Raw genomic sequence first — 16,355 nt, forward strand, 5'->3', positions numbered from 1 at the left:
GCTAAGTGTAGGATTCCCTACGAAAGCAGGGATTTGTGCGGAGCGGGAAAGCAGCGGGTGGCCTAACACTGGCTACTTGTCTTTGCTTAATCGACGTCACAGTAGTAGTGGGGCCTCCAATTCCCTTTCGTTAGAAGTTAGGCTCCCTCTCTAGAGCTCGCTCGACTAAGTGCGCCATTAATTATGACGTCACGACCCAACGGCCGCCAGGCTATGAGGGCGCTCTAGCCCGCCGAGCGCATTCGCTGCCCGGCCCTTGCGATCGGCCGCTCTGGCCCGCGGTTGGGGTCTGTGCTCTCGCCGCTTCCAGCTTGCGTCCCACCACGCACGGTTCCCCACAAGTTCCGGACACCTCGTACTGCACACGTAGCTGTCAGAGGACCAGGGGGGTGGTGGACTCAGGTAATTACTGCCGGGGACGCGATGAGGAACCACCTCCAAGGCAAGACTCTTGCCTCTCACTAATCGTCTTTCCGTCCCCAGGTCTCATCCGCCATGGAGCTGACCAGCCCCTGCTCCAGCTTTCAATCAGACTTGGATTTCTGCCCAGATTGCGGCTCTGTGCTGCCGCTGCCTGGAGCTCAGGATACTGTCGTCTGCCCTCGCTGTGGCTTCTGCATAGACGTGCGAGGTGAGGGGTTAGTAGGCTGGACCCAGCCGAGGGTCCAAGTGGAGAGGTCGGTGGTGGAGCGTGACCTCAGCCCTGGTTGGGATTAGGGAGGCGAGACCCAGAACTGGAATCTGTCTGTCAGACTGACCCAGGGAAGAAACCCGAAGGGAGGATGTGACCCACCTGCGAGAGTGTTGCTGGGATTTGTTGCCTCCTCGGCCTTTTCTACTGTTAATTTTTTACTCCCTGTGCAGATTTCGAAGGGAAAGTTGTGAAGACCTCAGTTGTGTTCCACAAACTGGGGGCAGCCATACCTACGTCTGTGGACGAGGGACCTGAATCCCAGGGACCAGTGGTAAGTTGATTAGGACTGGTTTCCAAAGAACAGTGATTGTGGAGACCTGGTTTTGCGCTCCATTCCAGGAGAATGTCTGGGGGGTGTAATAGTTTGATTCCTGTATGAAAGCAGAGCCTTATTGTGCGTAGGTCTCCATAGCCCATCTGTTTCTTCCTAGGTTGACAGGCGCTGCCCTCGATGTGGTCATGAGGGAATGGCATACCACACCAGACAGATGCGCTCAGCTGATGAAGGACAGACTGTCTTCTATACCTGTATCAATTGCAAGTGAGAATCTTTTTCCTCCTCCCTCTGCCCTTTTTCAGTATTTGTAAACAACAAAAGCAGTGACAGACTTGTACTAAGTATTTCATTTGGTCCAGTCCATAACAGGGAGGCTTGTAGCCCTTTTTTATTATTTGTGTTTTTTGAGACAGGGGCTCACTATATACCCAGGCTAGCCTTGAACTCTCAACCATACAGCCCAGGTTGGCCTCAAACCTGAAGCTCTTCTTCCTGAATGCTGTGATTCAAGCATGTGCCATTCTACCTGACTTGTTAAAAAGATGTTTTTGGGGTTTTTTTTTGTAGTTATTTGTAGGTGTTTTTATCTGCATATTTGAATGTGCAGGTGCCCACCAAAGCCAGAGACATTAAATCCCCTGGAACTGGAGTTACAGATAGTTGTGAGGCATCGGATATGGGTGCTGAGAACTGAACTTGGATCCTCTGCAACAGTGGGAGCTCTTAACTGCTAAGCTTTCTCAACCGCTCCCTTACTCTTTTGACTGTCAGTGAACTAAATCTTTTAAGATATAAGAGGAAAGCTGGGCGTGGTGACCGGAAGGAAAATCATTCATTCAAGGCCAGCCTGGGCTACACAAAGACTCTGTCACACACATAAAAAGCTACTAGAAAGGGAATTTTAAAACACAGACGTTGGTTTGCATAGTGGTACAAAATGCTGAAATCTTTCCCTGCAAAAGGGGTGACTTTGGTTACTTAATCTTGCACGATTCAAAGAACATGGTCTGAGTGGTTCGAAACAATTTTTGTCTTGGTGGTTGTTTAGCTCCACTGCAGAACATTAGCGTGTGGCTTTCTGTATTTTTGCTTTTTGCTATTGTTTTCCTTCTTCCTGGGGTACTGCCAGCTTTATTCCAGGGCCTCAGGCATGCTAAGGAAATGCTCTACCCTCAGCTGTACCCTGACCTCTCTTCTTATATTTGCCCTGTTTAGGATTTTAATTAGACTTTTCCTCTTTCTTTTTTGGTTTTCTTATCCTCCTGTTTCCACCTCTCAAATGCAAGGATTACAAGCATGTGCCACCACAGTTGTTTCTTATGGTGCTGAAGATTCAACTCAGTTTCATGAGAGCTGCATAAGCACTCTACCAACTGAACTACATGCCCAGCCCCTTATTAGGCTTTCTGAAGCCAAGAACTGATTTCTATATCATCAACCTTGGAAATGTATCAGTTGCTATGTCATTCCAATATTCCCTGTCCCCCATGTTCTCAAATTAGTTATTAGACTTTCACATTTCTCACCTTGTCTTCTATATTTTCCATCCCATTGTTTATACTGTCTTCTTCAGGGTAATTTCTCCAGATCTTTCCTATAGGTCATTAATTCTTTCTTCAATTTGTATGTGTGTATGGTGGTGAGAGTGTTGTATGTGCGGTGTATTCATGTATTCATGTGGATGTATGCATATATTTTTTGTCGATATGGAGGCCAGAGTTAGGCATTGGGTGGCTTCACCAAGTGTCTTTATCTCTCTTTACTTTTCTTTTAGTTTTGAGACAGGCTTTCACTATATTCTTAGTTGGTGTGGAACTCTGTGTAGACCAGGTTAGCCTCAAACTCACAGATACCCATCTGCCTCTGCCTCCAGAATGATGGGATTAATGGTGTGTGCCACCACTTCCAGCTCTCTACCTTAGCTTTGGAGGCAGAGTCTCTGAGCCTGGAGCTCAGGCTAGGCTGGCTACCCAATGAGCCTTAGACATTCATCCTGTCTGTCATTGTCCTATGCCTCCCAGCCCAAGTGGAGTCCATTCTGTACATGTAGACCATGACACCCAGCATTTTCTTTATTTTTAAGGGGTGCTGGGAATCTGGACTCAAGTCCTCACGTATGTGCAGCAGACGCTTTACCACCTGAGCCGTCTCCTCAGCCCCTCAGTTATTACTGCTTGTTTTCAAACCTCATGAATCACCTGAACAATTTAGCCCATTAGTCATTTAAAAAAATCTCAGTCATTTTATTTAACATTTATTTTATTATTGTATGTGTATGAGTGTTTTGCTTACATGTATGTAAGTGTACCATGTGCATGCCTGGTACCCACAATAGTCAGAAGAGATGTCAGACTCCCTGGGACTGGAGTTACAGATGGTTGTGAACCACCGTGTGGGTGCTGGGAATCAAACCTAGATTCTCTGCAAGAGCAACAAATACTCTTAACCACTGAGCCAGCTCTCCAGCTCCCATTAATCATTTTAAATTGCTCCTTTTATTCTTTAAATGTATATTAGATATATTAAACATATTTATATGTGTGTGTTATTTCTGATATCCATTTTTTTTTGTGGGTCTGATGCTATTTCTGCTGACTTTCTCATGGTACTTTTTATCTTTGTAATTTTTGACTGTATGCCAGTTTCTTAGAACTTGAACTTCGGGTTTCTTAAGGTCTGGGTGAACGCTGCATTCCCAGCATCTGTAGGCTTCTTTGAGATTGATCTGTGCCACCATGTCCAGCTACAACATTTTTAGTTTTTATGAGGTCCAGTTTATCTTTTTCCTTTTCTTGGCTAGTGCTTTTTCTGTCCCGGGAAATCTTGCATACTTCAAGGTAATGATTAGATATTAGTTACCTTGAGGTTAGAGTTGAAGGATTGTTTGGGGGAAGCTCACCCATCCCTGTCATAAGAAAAAGTCCTTCAGGGGTTTTTATCTTATCTCACGGTGCTAGAAATTCTTTTTGGTTAAGTATAATGAGTCCTTTCTTTTTCCATAGGTTTCAGGAAAAGGAAGATTCTTGACCTTTTTTTCTGGCAACTCAGCAACACTCCTCCTCCTCTTGGAAGGTGAAGACATCGGTCCTTTGATGACTTATCCTTCCCCTCTGGTGCCTTGTTTTCAGAATAAGATCTTCACCCCCAGAGCACTCCTTCCCCCAGTTGAATTTACTAAAGTTATATTTTTATGAAACCTTGACATCATGTGTGTTATTCATAATCTTATCCTGGCCAAGCTGGTGGCACAGGCCCTGTCATCCCAGCACTTCGGGGATAGAGGCAAGAAGGTCTCAATGGCAAGAAGGTCTCAATCTTGAGGACAATGAACTATATAAGGAATGCAAAGCCAGCCAAAGCTACCTAACAAGATGCCTAAAAACCCAAATGGAGTCTGGAATGAAGCTGTTGTGGGCCTGGGGTCACTCAGAGATTCATGATGACCATGAATAAATTTTAATAAGAGGCTTTATTAAATACTGGTTCTGGATACTCATGGCACTGGATGCAGCATCTAGTCAGCCCAAGGCCACAAGATTGCATGTATTCTGTCTACAAATAGGCAGGGTGCTGTGGGATGGTCTGTATGTCAAATTACTCTGATTGGTCAATAAATAAAACACTGATTGGCCAGTGGCCAGGCAGTAAGTATAGGCGGGACTAACAGAGAGGAGAATTGAGAGAACAGGAAGGCGGAAGGAGACACTGCCAGCCGCCTCTATGACAAGCAGCATGTAAAGACGCCGGTAAGCCACGAGCCACGTGGCAAGGTATAGATTTATAGAAATGGATTAATTTAATGTAAGAACTAGATAGCTAGAAGCCTGAGCCATTAGGCCAAACAGTTTAAATAATATAAGCATCTGTGTGTTTATTTTATAAGTGGGCTGTCGGACTGCCGGGGCTTGGAGGGACCCGGAGAGAAAATTCTCCAGCTACAGCAGGGTCTAATTTTACATGTATGTCTTGCAGTTGTCCTAGCCATTGAGCAGAGTAAGCAAGTTTGATTACAAAAGCAGAAGTAGCAGTTAGTCTTATGAACTATCGTCTTGCTATAACAGCAAATTTTACAAGGTCTGTCAGTTTAAGAACAGTCTTTACGAGTGGTGGTGGCGGCGATGCCTTTGATCACAGCACTTAGGAGGCAGAGGCAGGCGAATCTCTGAGTTTGAGGCCAGCCTGGTCCGCAGAGTGAGTTCCAGGATGTCCAGGGATACACAGATAAACCTGGTATCTGGTGGGGGAGGGCATGTCTGGGAAGAAGAAGTGGACTGGTAGGGTACAGTCTGTACAAACTAGGGGCTTACATGACAGAGGCATTTTTTTCTTTTTTTCTTTTTTTTGCTTTTTGGTCTCTCAAGCATAGTAACTAATTGTAATGTTAATCATCACAAGGCCAATACAAAAAAGGCAGTTAGACATATTATACATATATCCTATCCAAATCTAGTTCCTCATTGTAAAGGAAACAAAAGTTGGGACCTCTGGACGGGTAGTGAGAGATTCAACAAAACTTAACCGTATGTATTTGAATTTGCTGCCCCGTCCCTGCAGCCAGGCCTTTGTAAATGGCAGTCTGGGTATCTCATACTTTGATCTTAGGGCCTGCCATGGTCCGAAAATCCCAAGTTTGGTGTACCTTCCCTCTAAGACGTACAGACAGGGAGAGGACTAGAACCCAGTGCGTTTCTGGAAAGCCATTTCTCGACAGAATGATAAGAAAGTGGAACTTGGCCGAGTCCCACTTACTTTTGCACCCAGGTTTAAGGATACAGCGGACTGGGGAAGAGATACAGAGCACATACAGCTCACCTCCTCCGTGCCCCGCAGCCCGGAGTTGACTCTCCTCCAATGAACTTAGGCCCTGGGCCAGCTGGCCCCGCCCCACAGTGACATCACTTCTGCTAACTGCGGCGTCTGCGCACTGTTACAGTACGGCGGAACTAATCTGGTGACGCCTGCGCTTTGGCCCAAGCGGTGCTGGGGAAGGGAAGCTGGTTTAAGCAGGATGCGTCACACCCGGAAGTGAAAGGCCGGAAGTGGGGTTGGACAGGTTATCCCCAGGGGTGAGGAAGCAGAGGCCCTGGAGGAAGGGGGAGAATAAGAAGCCAGAGGATCCTGGTCACTACTCCGAATCGTGTACTGGATCTCTTAGATCTCAGAGGCGCAGAACAAGGGAAGGGTGTCTCATCCCGCTTCCTCGCTTTTCGCTTTAGCCATGGCGGAGGCAGGGGCCGGGCTGAGTGAGACCGTCACTGAGACAACGGTTACCGTGACAACCGAGCCCGTGAGAAAGCCGGGCGGGGGGGCCTGTGTAGGGGTCTGGGAGGTACTCGGAGGGAAACAGGGGTTTGGAAAGTTGGAGGGTTTGGGATCTGGGACATGTGGGGTTGAGTCTTGGGAAAATTGCAAGAGACTGGGGATGCTTGGAGTGGCTCAAATCATAAAAGTGACTGGTCAGGGAACGTTTAAACCGCAGTTACAATTAGGGTATAGGTGTTATGACTTGGCGTGGTGGTCTGTGTACGTAATAAACGGAAACTGAGTTAAGGAGCACGGAGGGTAGTGGGAGGAAATGAAAGGCCATTTGAGAAAGCATGGTTTTGGAGGCAAACATAAAGGACGAGTACTTACCAGTACATAGTCATGGAGTGGGTACGTGTCAAAGTGGAGGGAATGAGGAAGCAAAATGAGGTGAAGGTAGTATTTTGACATCAGAGAGGAGAGAAGCCAATGAGCAAACAAATAGAATTTTTGCAAAAACAAGTTTTATTGCTTTCAAAGGGAGAAAGATGTGTTGGGCGTAATAATGTCTGGATTTGAAGGCGCTTAGTAGTTTAGTGATCATTACCAGAGATGCCAGGATTAGAGAATAAGTGGGCAGGACGTAGAGAGCCCTGGACTTGAGAGGAGAGGGAATGAAGGCTTTCTTTGGAGGAGGAGGGTTTTGGATTTTTGTTTTATTTTGTTTGTTCAGGTGTGTGTGTGGGGGGCAGAAGTTAGCCTTAGATGTTTCCCAGGCACAGTCTACCTTTTTTTTTTTTTTTGCTTGTTGAATTGAGACAATCATTTTTCACGGAGCTGCCCAAATTGGCTAGGCTGGCTGGCAAGAGACCTGCCTGTCTCCACATCTCCAGTACTGCACCACCACTACATCTGACTTTTTTTTAAAAAAAAATATGAATTCTAGGAATCAAACTCAGGAAAGCACTTCACCAACAGACCTGTCTCCGCAGCCTTGCTTTATTATTTTTTTAAAAATTTTATTTTGCTCTTGAAAGAAAAAGCTTTACCAAGTTGTAGAGGCTGGCTGGCTTCTGACTCAGTCTCCTAAGTGCTGAGATTACATGCATATAATCTCTTTAGAGAGAACATGAATAAGAGGTGTGGAGAAAGAAAGGGAGGCCAAAGACCAGTCACGGGGAACTGAGCAAATAACTTTCCTGTATTAATACCACCACGGATGATGAGGAAAGAAGATAAAAAAAACAGGGAGGGTTGTGTTTTCCTGAAGATTTACTGGCCTAGGTTAAGAATTGTCTTTTTTTTTTTTTTTGCATACTAGTTTTCAAAAACAGGAATTCATATTCCTCATGAGCAGGTTAAAAACATGTTCTGTTTTGGCTCCCAGCACCTGGCTCCTCCAGAGGTGTGGTGTGGTACGGATTGAGCCAGGGAAGAGGACAGAGGAGGTTCTTTGGGAAACAGGAAAGGTCAAGAGAGATTAGCTAGATGGGCCCATACCTCCTACCCTTACAGGAGAATCGGAGCCTAACCATCAAACTTCGGAAACGGAAGCCAGAGAAGAAGGTGGAGTGGACAAGCGACACCGTGGACAATGAGCACATGGGGCGCCGCTCGTCAAAATGTGAGTGCTGCTGCCCCCCGCCCAGGCCACGGCCCCAGCCCAAGCCACGGCCCCCGCCCGGCCTCCCATGTGCTGTTTACACTTCTCTTCTCTTCTTGGTTGCAAAGGAAAATAGATGGGGGTGGGGATAAAAGTATGCGTTACCAAGTCTGGGGGGCATCATCCTTTTTTTTTTTTTTTTTTTTTTTTTTGGTTTTTTCGAGACAGGGTTTCTCTGTGTAGCTTTGTGCCTTTTCCTGGATCTCGCTCTGTAGACCAGGCTGGCCTCGAACTCACAAAGATCCACCTGCCTCTGCCTCCCGAGTGCTGGGATTAAAGGTGTGCGCCACCACCGCCCGGCGTGTTCTTCATCCTTTTTAACTGGGTTCCTCCCTCTCCATCTAGGCTGCTGTATTTATGAGAAACCTCGGGCCTTTGGTGAGAGTTCCACCGAGAGTGATGAGGATGAAGAGGAAGGCTGTGGTCATACACACTGTGTCCGGGGTCACCGCAAAGGACGGCGTCATACAACCCCAGGACCTACCCCAACCACTCCCCCCCAGCCTCCTGACCCCTCTCAGCCCCCTCCAGGACCTATGCAGCACTAAATCCCTCTCACCTTTCATGTGTCTGCCTGGCCCCAAATGTATCCATCTGGCTACATGGGGACTCAACCCATGGTCTGATCCCTTCTCCTGACCCCTCCTTCCCTCTCCTGCCTGATAGAGAAGAGGAAGAGGAGGGCGGATAGAGATCCTGAAATTCTGACTTGCTGCTGTTCCAGAACCCAGGCTTCTGGGTTCTCCCAGTTCCCTCTTCCCCACAGTTTGCCCCCTTGCCTGGGATCCAGGCACCGTGGCCCCAATCTGTCCCTTCTGTTCTCACTGCCAAACTACCTGTCCTGGGATCCAGTTATCTTGGCCACCTGCACCCTTAGCTTGAGTCCCAAGCACCTAAACTGGGTTTTCAGCAGTCCCAGCTTTCACTGCCAGGACCCGTTAGATTCCAGGCAATCTTGTACCCCAGCTCTGCATATTAACCCTGGCTTACAGTTCTTCCACTTACGCAATTGTCCTAAATCAGTCCTTGCCTGTGGGATCTAAGGTTGTGTGGAGACCATAGGGTTCCCCAGCCCTTCTGCTCCTAGATACCCCTTCTGGCCCTTAAAAGGAGTTAGGAGAGGTCTTTGTCGGTCACACCTCTAATGGAAAGTGGACCCCAAAATAGTTGTGACCTGAATATAACCTTTCTGACAAAGCTGGCTCGGACCAGTGACTTAGAGCCAACGATTTTCTCAGCCTTTAATCTTTGAGCTTCAGCACTGTTGTCCAAGGGGCCTGGGTCTCTAAAAGGAAAGAGGGAGAGAACAAAGAGATGAGGGGACAGGCCCCTGCAGTACACTCCTACCCTTTCCTGCCTAGGCTGTGATGTCTCTACCAACCCAGGTGTCTTGCTCTCTCAGCCCTCCCCAACTGGTGCTGGGATCTGGGTATTGTCCTCCAGGCCTCTAGCTGTGCACAGTACAGAGATCAGCAAAACCCATGCCACCACTGAGATCTCATTTATTGCCACAGATGCACAAAATAAATAACCCAACATTGCACAATGTGTTAAATACAGGCTGATTTATACACATAGGGAGACTATACAAGGATATTTGGGATGCCTGGGTTGCTCCCTGGTTGAGAAGGTGGGTAGCACCATTGGTTCTTTTGTGTGCAATATGAAGTTCCAAGAGGACATTTAAAAGAAAAAGGCTATCAGCATAGAAAACAGTCATAAAAGAAATGTAGAGGGTGGACTGGCTTGCATACACATCCCAAAATTTGTTTTAAGCTTCAGGTCTGAGTGGCTTAAGTTATGAGTTAGTTAAGCATCTTATTTTAGGAGAACTTATTTTTCTTGAGGGGAATCCTCAGAGTGGACATCAGCAGGAGGCTCCAGACTTCCTGCTGTGGATCAGGCCCTGAGCCCTTTGGGATTGGAGGTAAATGTGGACTGTTTCCCAGTACTGGTGGTACAGAGCCTTTCTCTATCCCTGTCTGGAATGGTACAGAAAGGGAACTCAAAAGGTTGGGTTAGGGCATGGAGACGCAGGACCAGACTGGCTTAAAGGCACGGATGTACAAGCCAGTTTGAGGTCTTGCTTTGGGAGAAAGAATGTGAGTGGGTAAAGGGTGCTTATTAATACTCCTGCTGCGGCAGGTGTACAGAAAAGATCACTGAAATAGGTGGGGATTTCTGCACGGAAGAGAAGTAGCCTAAGGCATCCGGGCTAGGCTAGGCTAGGAGGTAGGTGACCAGACCCTCAGCCTTCTCCCGGCACGATGCGCAGAGGGGCTCCGGGATCACACGTGCAGAGCAGCGGGAAGACGCGCTCCCCGAGGGGGCCCGGTGCCTGGAAGGCGAAGAGCAAGTCCAAGGAGCGGCCGTCATAGAAGGCCACACGGCCCCTCTCCCAGTCCAAGTCCACGCGAATGCGCTGCGGCGGGGGCCTGGCGCCGCCTAGCAGAGTGGGCTCTGGGGCCGTGAGCGCCCACAGGCGGCCGCCGCGGCCCTCCACGGCCCAGACAGCCTCCGATGGGCACAGCTTGATGAGGCCCTTGCGTGTCACGGATTCCCCGGCCGCGCCCACGGCGTAGCAGCTCTCTCCTCCATCCTCATCCTCCGAGGTAGAGTCTCTGAAGGACGCGCCCTTCACGGTCTCTACCTCCCAGCAGTGGCGCCCTGATGCAAAGCCCTGCGCACCCAACACCGCTGGGAGCTGATCGAAGCGCGTGGGACTGTCCAGCGGCTCTGGCGTTCCAGGTGGAGCCAGACTCACGCCGCGGCAGTCAGAGGAGATGAGCAGACCACGGTGTGCAGTGCGAGGGTCAAGGGTCAGATCAGCTGCAGATGAGAGGCATGGGGGAATACCACATGTCAAATTTCTGGTCCGGAATGAGAAGGGTGGAGAAGGGAAAGCGAGTGCACTTACAAGTGCTTGAGTCCCCAGGACAGCTCAAAGTGTGACTGGGATCCGAAAGAACTAAGACACAGAGCAGGCGGAGGCTGGCCACCCTGCGCTATGATGCAGCACCTCTGTGGAACTGGATTTGGACAAGGACCGTGCTGGTCCAGGGCAGGGACCACAGCGTGGAGATGGGAGGGGAGGCTGTCTGGTTTGTGGTGGTGGTGGAGGAAGAGTAGCTGACCTAGTGAGAATGAGGACTAATACTGCAACCAGCTACAAGCCGCACTGTACACGCCTTTAATCCCAGCACTTGGGAGGCAGAGAGGGCAGCTCTGTGAGTTAGAGGCCAGCCTGCATAGCAAGTTTCAGGCCAGCTAGAGCTACATATAAGACCCTTTCTCATGAACAAAACAAAGCATAAACCTTTGAATCTGCAGCATCTGGGTGGGGCTTGGGAGCCAGGTCAGCAAGACTACTGAGAGAGACTGATACCTGATAGGAACCAAAGTGTTTAAAGGAGGGGCAAAGGGAGGACTCCAAGGTATCCAGTAAAACCAGGCCACTCACCCTCGAAGTTTCTATAGGAGGTGTGGCCAGAGGAGAGACAGAGAACAGAGATCGCTAAAGGGACCAGAAAAAGCCACTGGCCTTGTAGGTATGGGGTGCTTTAAGGAAATACGTCTTAGGAACTAGAAGTAAATTGGATGAAGTGGGATGGATGTGTGACTAGGGGTGGAACATCTCTAGGCACTGTAAAAACGAATGGAGAGCTACCTTGGGAATGGGCAAAGGGGTAGGAGATGCTGGAATCTTGGGACTCTTCTCAGGAAAAGCAAGGGGAGAGAGTGGAAGTGGGGATTCCTGAGAGTGATCTTGTACTGTTTGGGTGTACACAAAAGGATAGTGAATAGTGACTGAGATCTGAGGAATTATGGATTTTGTTCTGGGTTAAATTGTGCCTCCTGGCCAGGTGTGGTGTTACATATTCATATCCTCAGCACATTAGAGGAAGGCAGGAAGGGCTAGAGTTCTGCACCAGCCTGGGATATATACATATATATATATATATGGGTGTGTGTGTGTGTGTGTGTGTGTGTGTATGTGTGTGTGTATGTGTGTGTGTATGTGTGTGTGTGTGTGTATATGTGTGTGTGTGTGTGTATGTGTGTGTGTATGTGTGTGTGTATGTGTGTGTGTGGGTGGGTGTGTGTGTGTGTGTATATGTGTGTGGGTGTGTGTGTGTGTGTGTATGTGTGTGGGTGTGTGTGTGGGTGTGTGTGGGTGTGTGGGGGTGTGTGTGTGTGTGGGTGTGTGGGTGTGTGGGTGTATGTGTGTGTGTATGTGTGTGTGTATGTGTGTGTGTGTGTGTGTGTGTGTGTGTGTGTGTTTAGAAAGGCAGGGGGAATTTCAATTTTGTTCCCAAATTTTTCTGAATTTACCTTATGTGGCAAAAGGATTTTCACAAAGATAATCAGATAAAAACTGAGATCATTAGGTTGGTCCCTGATGCAGTATGACCACTACCTTAAAAGGAAAAGGAGACACTTGGGCACAGAAACAGACACACAGGAAGCCCAGTAAGGTCATATATGGGTCAAGGGAGTGCTGAGACTTCCCAGAAGCCAGGAGAGAGGCATGGAACAGACTTCTCCTGAGCCCTCACACTTCTACCTCTGTACTTTGAGGTGTGGATGGTTCCTCAAGTCACCGATTTGTGGCACTTTGTTATTTCAGCCCTAGGAAATCAAAACCGATACAGATACCAAAAGGGGCTTGGCCATTTTTGACAGCTGAAAGGGAGCAAACAGAGCACAGATTATGATCCCTCTCTTCCTCCCTCCTCACCTGTCAGTCTGTGGAGCATGTTTTTTACCACAGGGTAATCTTCAGGGAGCTCTTCCTCTGAGTTAGATGACTTGGGTGTTGGGACATCAAATCTGGACAGACGAAGGAAGGATCAGGAAGTTAACAGCATTCCTGTCTTTTGATGCTGGTTCTGACGACCCCTTTTCCTAACCCACTTGCTCTTAACAGAAACAGGTGAGGCTATACTCCAGAAGGCCTATTGGTAAGTGGAGACAAAGATCTGGGTCTGGAGAGGAGGTGATGGCTATGGTTGCAGGTAGTTGAAAGGAAGAAACAGTAAAAATGGAACTCACCGCCTCCATGTCTTCCTCATATCCTGGTAAGGGCAAAAGAAAACATGGGCGTGAGTGTCAGGTTCATATGGTGAGGCATCCTCCCCTCCACCTCAGGTGAGCTCTGAGTGGTTGATTCTCGTCCCCCCTCTTAAAATGATCTCTCTTCCCTCCTCCACTCCCCTTTCTCCTGTTCTCCCCTCTTCTTTCACAGCCTTCCCTCTGTTCACTACAAAATCACTTTCTCCTCACACTCCTCACTCCATCCTCCAAGGGTTCTCCTTTCCTCAGCCTCAACATACCTACTTCTTACATCTTGTTAATCTCCCAGCCCACGCTCTCTTTCAGTAATGCTTTCCTTTCCCAGTTTCTTGAGTGTGTTCCAGACAAATGCCCACCCCTTCACCATAAAAAGTGAACACACCCATATTACTTGAGTTAAGAGTTGTTATATAAAAGCCCAACAATAAAGCTGCTTCCCCTCTTGTCTTAAAAGCTCAGTGGCGTTTATTGGGCCCTTTGTTTTATGTCATCTCAACCCCGGGGGCCCCTGAACTCAGAAGTGTCCCAAGAGGCTCCACAGATTTCATAGGGACCCACGGCAGCCAGAAGAGGGCGCTGGTTTTCTCCCCTCCAAACACTGGGGTTCCTCCATCCCTCTTTTCTGTAGCCTAGTGAGGATGGCTGGAGAGGCCAGTGTGGCAAGGGGGAAAGGAGAGGACGGCAATTACACCTAGACTAATTAGGTCTGTGAAGCCTTCAAAGGGCGGAAGCGGGACCCAGGGCAGGAGGGCGGCTAAGGGGAAGTCAACCAGATGTGATCCCTTGAGGTACTGCGAAGGAATGGGAGTGGTTGATGTCCAAAGGGGCCCAGGGAGAGCCCAGTGGGGAGACAGTGGGGCCGTAACGTGGAGACCAGCCAGAGGCCTGCCAGCTGCTCACCCGGACCTCGCCTCCGCCAGTTTCCGCCCCCGCCTGGGGACCTGGGAGGAGCTGAGAACAATAACAACTCACAGCTCAGCTGGAGCTTGTTAGGGGAACCCCTGCCTCACTTTGGATCTGCCCACCACACCCCCACCCCATTTGCCAGTCTCCTAATTTTTCCATCCCTACGCTTCCGCTTTTTCTGCACCCAGTCTCAGCCTTGGCTCCAGTGACTCTGTTCATTCGGTCCTATCACCACCCTCCCTGGGCTCCTCCTCGTCCTAACCCGGGCGTCTAGTCGCGTCGCCCCCCTATCCTTTTCTTGCTCCCACCAGTGAGCCTGCTCGGTCCTGGCTCCAATTCCCATGCTCTTTGCAGGAAGCTTCTGAGATCTCCAAGGGACTAAGCATTCTGTCTATCACCAGCGTGTTTCTGCCTCTACAACATCTTAACCTCCATCTCCACTGATAAGACTCAGGCATCTGTCCAGCCTTCTCCTCCTCCCCCGACCAAGTGTCAACTCCTTTCAGCTTTTCCTAACGTCCTTTCTCAAACTATTCACTCAAGACTTGGCCTCTCTCTCTTTCTCTCCCTTCCTCTTTCCTCCCCCTCCCTCTGTCTCTTAAAATTTTTATTTTAAATTCCTCTCTCTTTTTTACTAGCCATCTCTGGATTGGAATTCGCTATGTGTACCAAGATGGATTCGAATTTGCAGCAATCCTCCTGCCTCTGCCTTCCTAGCGCCAAGCTGTCTACTACCTACATTTCCATTAGGGCTTTAGAGCTAAAAGCACGAGTGCCCGACATTGCTAGGACACCCATAGACCTTTTCTTCACCAACAACAGGAACCCTCAAAGAAGGCTGACCGCCTTACCTCTCCATGCGGGTCCAGGCAGCCCATGGTGGGGATGCGGCCCCCGCGTCGTCTCCCACTCCGAGCACCAGGCTCCGCCAGTTTCTCTCGCAGCCCACGGCTGATGCGCACCTCCACTGCCAGACGCACGTTAGACCTCAGGCTGCGTCGGGGACACGGCTGGCCACAGCAGGGGCAGGAAGGGGGCGCCGTCTCCGAGCCCGGCGCCGCCGGGGTCCCCCAGCAGCGCGCCAAGCACGCGCGACAGAAGCTGTGCTCGCACGCCAGCAGCACTGGGTCCTCGAAGGGGCCCCCGCACAGCGGACACGTCGCCAGCTGCTCCAGACGCTCCACCAACCCCGGGCCCAGCTCGGGAGCCTCCATGGAAAGCCGGGGTCCGGACGCACCCTGATCCGCGACGGTAGCAGCCGCCCCCGAGGGCGCAGGTGGCGGACCACCCCCGCTGCGTGCTGACTCGATGCCCCTCGTTGCGCCTCCCTCATTCACTTCGCACTTCCTACCTACCCCTCTCCTGGGCTGCCTCGCTTACCCAGATCGGACTCAGCGCGTCTCCTCACCACGTCAGGTTTTATAGGGAGGGAGGAGGCCCCATGCAGGAGGTAAACAGCAGACCTTGCGTAATGCCTCATCTGGTTCCCCCGCTTTCCTAGTAAGGTTTTGGGGAGCAGGGTGTAGAGACCGAGACACCTAGGTCCCAGAGCCTAGAAGATGAGCACCAGGGCATGAGCTATGGGCAAGGTGGCAATGTGGGGTTTGGTAGCCCCCCACCCTCACCCCGTGAGCGAGTCCCTGAGGAGCGCGAATCTCCCCCTTGGCCTGTGATGTGCCTTTGGTGGGCAGGGTGCCCAGGCTCGCTCTTGGCATGCGTGCCCACATCGCCAGGGCATGAGTCATCCCAGGTGGCTGGCACACCTACATCTGGGGGTTGGGGGCCCGGAAGCTTGGGTCCTGGACTGTGTGGCTTTGGCAGGCCTCTGAGTGTTGGCATGTGGCTGTCACTCCTGGCGCCTCATCTTCCTGCCTTGCCTATTAAGGTCTGGGGACACCTAGTCTTTGGGATAAGGGCTGGAAGCCGGCAGCTACATTCCTGCCTCTCAGGTTAGGGCTCTCTCTCAGTCCTTCCCCTACCCCCAACCCCCGCCTCGCCCGAAGTTTCTATTTTCTCTATCCTTTTCCTTTGTGTTCTTATTTTCAACGTTCTTTCCCCCCTTTTCTTTGTACCTGACAATTACCTGTTTCAGCCGTCCCAGATCTCTGAGGCCCAGAGACCTGGATCTTCAAAAGTGGACCATACCTAGATCTTCTGCCTCTGCTACTGAAGGGAATCGACTTGCCAATTTTTATTTATTTTCAGTTTAAATTGCAGATCCTGGGAGCTCCATTCTGCCCTCTTTTCTGACCTTTCCTTGTACCTTCATCTCACTTCCATCACCGTCTCTTCCTCTTTCCATTACTCTTCCCTCCTGACGGGTCTGTCTTCCTGCTCTTTCCTCATCTAGCTCCCCTTTCTCTCTTCCAAGTCTTTCTGCCTGGATACCTTTGGGGATTTCTGAAAAAGCTTCTGTGTGTCCCCACATGTGACCACATACACCGATGTACATGTATCATGCTCACTGATGCCTAACTCCAGTGTCTAGGAGCCTTTAG

The 16,355-nt window shown here is 49.8% G+C and overlaps 3 protein-coding genes across 5 annotated transcripts; 2 read left to right on the forward strand and 1 right to left on the reverse strand.

Annotated features, from left to right (window-relative positions):
* Nucleotides 1–345: 345 nt before the first annotated feature.
* Polr1h (RNA polymerase I subunit H) lies at nt 346–4,167 on the forward strand. The gene is made up of 5 exons (XM_059281403.1): nt 346–402; nt 484–631; nt 865–965; nt 1,126–1,235; nt 3,974–4,167. Exons 2-5 carry the CDS (start codon nt 496–498, stop codon nt 3,996–3,998), a joined length of 372 nt encoding a protein of 123 aa, XP_059137386.1. The 5' UTR covers nt 346–402; nt 484–495; the 3' UTR covers nt 3,999–4,167.
* Nucleotides 4,168–5,970: 1,803 nt separating this feature from the next.
* On the forward strand, nt 5,971–8,492 carry Ppp1r11 (protein phosphatase 1 regulatory inhibitor subunit 11). Of its 3 annotated transcripts, none has more exons than XM_059281399.1 (3): nt 5,971–6,258; nt 7,731–7,839; nt 8,224–8,492. In XM_059281399.1, the coding sequence occupies exons 1-3, from the start codon at nt 6,190–6,192 to the stop codon at nt 8,424–8,426; spliced, it is 381 nt and encodes a 126-aa protein (XP_059137382.1). In that variant the 5' UTR covers nt 5,971–6,189; the 3' UTR covers nt 8,427–8,492. The 3 variants fall into 3 exon arrangements, with proteins under 3 accessions (XP_059137382.1, XP_059137384.1, XP_059137383.1); XM_059281401.1 differs by lacking the exon at nt 5,971–6,258 and adding an exon at nt 6,501–6,626; XM_059281400.1 differs by lacking the exon at nt 5,971–6,258 and adding an exon at nt 7,567–7,620.
* An 868-nt stretch (nt 8,493–9,360) lies between these two features.
* On the reverse strand, nt 9,361–15,495 carry Rnf39 (ring finger protein 39). The gene is made up of 4 exons (XM_059281398.1): nt 14,709–15,495; nt 12,931–12,953; nt 12,617–12,708; nt 9,361–10,707 (listed from the first exon to the last, which is right to left on the reverse strand). Exons 1-4 carry the CDS (start codon nt 15,069–15,071, stop codon nt 10,127–10,129), a joined length of 1,059 nt encoding a protein of 352 aa, XP_059137381.1. The 5' UTR covers nt 15,072–15,495; the 3' UTR covers nt 9,361–10,126.
* Nucleotides 15,496–16,355: the final 860 nt, after the last annotated feature.

Source organism: Peromyscus eremicus, chromosome 16_21, assembly GCF_949786415.1.
Source record: "Peromyscus eremicus chromosome 16_21, PerEre_H2_v1, whole genome shotgun sequence".
NCBI lineage: Eukaryota > Metazoa > Chordata > Mammalia > Rodentia > Cricetidae > Peromyscus > Peromyscus eremicus.

Excerpts from the sequence above, each read along its gene's own strand:
- Rnf39 (XM_059281398.1), bottom strand. The coding sequence starts at position 15,071 with ATGGAGGCTCCCGAGCTGGGCCCGGGGTTGGTGGAGCGTCTGGAGCAG. Across the intron at positions 12,954-14,708 it reads GCCTGGACCCGCATGGAGAG|GATATGAGGAAGACATGGAG; the intron begins GTAAGGCGGTCA and ends TGCCCTTACCAG. Across the intron at positions 12,709-12,930 it reads ATGAGGAAGACATGGAGGCG|ATTTGATGTCCCAACACCCA; the intron begins GTGAGTTCCATT and ends TCGTCTGTCCAG.
- Polr1h (XM_059281403.1), top strand. The coding sequence starts at position 496 with ATGGAGCTGACCAGCCCCTGCTCCAGCTTTCAATCAGACTTGGATTTC. Across the intron at positions 966-1,125 it reads CTGAATCCCAGGGACCAGTG|GTTGACAGGCGCTGCCCTCG; the intron begins GTAAGTTGATTA and ends GTTTCTTCCTAG. Across the intron at positions 1,236-3,973 it reads TATACCTGTATCAATTGCAA|GTTTCAGGAAAAGGAAGATT; the intron begins GTGAGAATCTTT and ends CTTTTTCCATAG.
- Ppp1r11 (XM_059281399.1), top strand. The coding sequence starts at position 6,190 with ATGGCGGAGGCAGGGGCCGGGCTGAGTGAGACCGTCACTGAGACAACG. Across the intron at positions 6,259-7,730 it reads TTACCGTGACAACCGAGCCC|GAGAATCGGAGCCTAACCAT; the intron begins GTGAGAAAGCCG and ends CTACCCTTACAG. Across the intron at positions 7,840-8,223 it reads GGGGCGCCGCTCGTCAAAAT|GCTGCTGTATTTATGAGAAA; the intron begins GTGAGTGCTGCT and ends CTCTCCATCTAG.